Source organism: Cinclus cinclus, chromosome 10 (assembly GCF_963662255.1).
Source record: "Cinclus cinclus chromosome 10, bCinCin1.1, whole genome shotgun sequence".
Classification (NCBI taxonomy): domain Eukaryota; kingdom Metazoa; phylum Chordata; class Aves; order Passeriformes; family Cinclidae; genus Cinclus; species Cinclus cinclus.
This window is the reverse complement of record NC_085055.1, coordinates 847,149-850,886: the sequence shown is the minus strand read 5'-3', so window position 1 is coordinate 850,886 and position 3,738 is coordinate 847,149. Positions and strand designations below refer to the sequence as shown.

The following is a 3,738-nucleotide window of genomic DNA, read 5'->3' as shown; positions in this document are numbered from 1 at the left end:
GGCCCAGCACAACACAGAGCTCAGCTGGCTGCCCCCAGCTGCTGTGCCAGGCTGAGCACAGCTGGATGCTCTGTGCTGAACACCCACTTTTGCTTTATTCCTCCAGCACAGCCCAGGCACTGGGGAACGTGAAGGACCTGGGAGGGCACAATAAATTCCTGCTTTTATCAACCACATCAAGCTCTCAGTGCCCTGATCTAGAGCGAGGCCTGGTGGGTGCTGCACATTCCCACTGAATTTAAGGCAAAATTGAACCATGGCAGTAACAGATGTAAATTCATTTATTTTTTAACATCAGACATGCAGTTTGTAAGCTGCAGATGTGGCAGCAGTCCTTAGCTTTCAATGCAGTACTTGGGTTAAAAGAAAACCCTTCTGTCAGTGTTATTCCCCCGTTTTCCTAGCATGGGAGTCCTCTGGCTTTTAATGGATTTTTAGGAACTTCTGGAAGATGAGCTGCAATGAGGTTTTCAATTTTCCCTTGAAAAGGTAGATTAATGTGTGCATTACAGGCAGAGCCCAGGCAGCAATGAGGGGCCCAGCACTGGGGCTGCCTTCTGTTTTTCACTGTGGTTGTGTCACTGAGACTGACACAGCCCCCCTGGCTGCACCACAGGTCCTTGCTGGGAGGACACACCTGAGCTCAGGAGGAGAAACTCACTTCCAGTATACAATCTTCTACAAATTTTCAGTAGATACTTGACATTGCTGCACAAAGTATCCAAGTCTGACTAAAGCACAAATGGTAATTTTCATTTCAATCAGTGGGATTTCAAAAGATAGCATCAAACTGACACTACACACTGTTCTTCCAGTGCTGAGGCACAAAGTTTTCCCGCTTAAAATAGGAGAATTTACCAGATTCACAGAGTAATCTTGGCAGTTACTTTTCAGTTGGCCTGATTAAAAAACCTTTACATATCATTGCTCAACCTTTGTTTTTGAGATTTAAGACAATTTCAAGATTTCTTGGGATAGGGGGGAGAAGGAAAAGGAGAGTTTCAGGTTTTGTGTGCAGACACCTTTAAAGAAGGGGCAAAGAGAGGAAGAAAACAGGTAAAGGAGCTCCTTGGATCTTCCAGCTGATGGGAGGCACACGTCTCCTCCCACCCCAGCCCCTCTGCAAACCAGGAAACAAAAAGATTGGGTTTATAATTTTAAAGATAATGCAATGAGACTAAAAACTTAAATTTCATAAATAGCTGACCTTTAGAACTTCACCCCAATAAACCCTGCTGCTTCCAGGAGGGAAAAAGGGCCTAAAGCTGCCTCTGAGCACAGCCTTCTTCTCACAGCTTGGTATCACACTGCGCCAGGAGCTGAACACAAGCAAAGCCTTGCTTCAAAAAGGACTAAATATCAGGTAAAACAGCAATCTTGTGCTTTGCCTTTTCTTAACTTCTGTTCTTAGCTAAATTGACCCCTCTACCTTTCACTGCTATTGAGATACAAATCTGGACTAAGAGCCTGTGTGAAAGTCAGTGTTTCATGTGATACATAACAATGCACAAAGTTGTTTTCTAAAAAACAGAATTTGTATTAAAATTCTCAAAATGGATAGACATCTCTTCAATGCATGTCCGCAATTAAAATGACAGTTGTTAGAATTTTCTTGGTACATCACAACGGTAAGATTTCCTTCTTGGCTGGCTGGAGGCACATCCCACGACAAAATCAAAGGGAAATAGAACAAACAAACAAAAAAAGCCCTTCCCCCCAAAATCCCAAAAGATTAAATTCTTGTAAATTTGAAGTAAATGAAGCCCGAACTTGCAAGACGTTGAAATAACAGTTAAAAGGCTCAGATGGAAATAAGAAATAAATTCCACTAACAATAGGCCCTTTTGTCCTGGCTTGCTCGGTGTGATTACTGCAAGGAAACTGTTAAGTAGTTTTTGGAGTAGTAGATAATGGGATTCTGTGGAGCTTTCACAGGTTGGCACCGGCTGGAACAGCTGAGTTTTGAAGGCACTCTACAGACACAGGGCTGCTGTTGGCCCTGTATCACTCATGGGAAATCTTTGCACTTGAGAGAGCTAGTCATCAAAATCAGGTATTGCCAACCCAAACCCAAAACCCCTGGCACAAAAAGCACCACCGCCCCCCCCCTCCCCGCCAAAGGAAAAACCAAAACCACAACGAAATCACACACACACGCACACCTAAAAAACTGTGCAGATTTGTAACATTTTCACAGCTGATTTAAAAAAACAAACAAAAACAGGAGAAAAACCACCACGCTACCACTCTCCTGCAAACTCCCATCCGATACAGCAGGTAAACAAAATAGAGCATTATTCCAGGGATATCGGCGGCGCTGCCCGGCGCCCCGTGCCTGGCAGCACCGATCGGGTCACAGTCCCAGTTCCATGTGCAACTCTCCGGGCGGGACGGCCCCGCACCGCCGCCCGCTTGCATAGAGACCGCGGGGAGCGGCACCGGGAGCGGCACCGCACACCGGGAGCGGCACCGCACACCGGGAGCGGCACCGCACACCCGGGGGGTGGGCTGTGGGCACCGCTCCTTGGGGCTGTCCCGGGTGCGGGTCCCGTTCTCCCCCGGGGCTGTCCCGGGTGCGGGTCCCGTTCTCCCCCGGGGCTGTCCCGGGTGCGGGTCCCGTTCTCCCCCGGGGCTGTCCCGGGTGCGGGTTCCCCGCGTGGCTCCGCTCCCCGGGCGGCGGGACCGGCTGCTCCCGCGCCCGCCGCCGACACTGATAGGAAATATGCCATGACCAAGACTGGACGAAACGTACATGCCGAGAAAAGCCACATTTCCAAGACGATGAATTTGATTTCTCCCGATGTTTTCTCGCCGAGCGGGGCCGCCGCCGCCCTCAGAGGATGGCGCAGGAGGCGCAGCACGGCTCGTCCCCGTTGGGCTGCGCCGCGTAGTTCATCTGCCTGACGATCTCGGCGAACAGCTCGTCCACCGAGGCTTTGTTTTTGGCCGAGGTCTCCATGAAGGGGCAGCTCCACTCCTCGGCCAGCGCTTTGCCCTCCCCGAAGGAGACCTCCCGCTCGCCTTCCAGGTCCACCTTGTTGCCCACCAGGATCATGGGCACCCGCTCGTACCTCTTGACGCGGATGATCTGGTCCCGCATGGGCTTGATGTCCTGGAAGCTCTGCTGGTTCACCAGGCTGTACACCAGGATGAAGCCCTGCCCGTTCTTGATGTAGAGGTCCCGCATGGAGGCGAACTGCTCGGTGCCCGCCGTGTCCAGGATCTCCAGCACGGACGGGGACGAGTCCACCTCGATCTCCTTGCGGTAGAAGTCCTCGATGGTGGGGTCGTACTTCTCGATGAAGGAGCCGGTCACGAACTGCACGGTAAGGGCGGACTTGCCCACGCCGCCCGAGCCCAGCACCACCACCTTGTACTCCCGCATGGCTCCCGCCTCCCTCCGCCGCCTCCCGCTCGGGGCTGCCGCGGCGGGCGGGGACGGGGCGGAGGGAGGGAGGGGACGAGGGACGGCCCCGCGCCGGGGCGGGGAAGCGGCGGCCGCGCCTTGCGGAGCGGCGCCGGGACAGCCCCAGCGCCGGGCGGCGCCGAGGAGGAGAAGGAGGAGGAGGAAGGGGATGAGGGAGGGAGGGAGGGAGGGAGGGCGGCAGCGCTGCCGTTACCGGCCCCGGTCCCGGCGCGGCGGCGGGACAGCGCTGCCACGGCCCATGGCGGCCCGTCTCCGCCCATTGGCTGCGGCGCGGGGCCCGTCCCCGCCCATTGGCTGCGGCGCGGGGCCCG

At 54.1% G+C, this 3,738-nt stretch overlaps 1 protein-coding gene across 1 annotated transcript; it reads right to left on the bottom strand.

Moving 5' to 3' along the window:
* Nucleotides 1–2,687: 2,687 nt before the first annotated feature.
* Nucleotides 2,688–3,388, bottom strand: RAP2B (RAP2B, member of RAS oncogene family). Its single transcript, XM_062499011.1, has one exon. The coding sequence runs from the start codon at nucleotides 3,383–3,385 to the stop codon at nucleotides 2,834–2,836; it is 552 nt and encodes a 183-aa protein (XP_062354995.1). The 5' UTR covers nucleotides 3,386–3,388; the 3' UTR covers nucleotides 2,688–2,833.
* Nucleotides 3,389–3,738: the final 350 nt, after the last annotated feature.

Excerpts from the sequence above, each read along its gene's own strand:
- RAP2B (XM_062499011.1), bottom strand. The coding sequence starts at position 3,385 with ATGCGGGAGTACAAGGTGGTGGTGCTGGGCTCGGGCGGCGTGGGCAAG.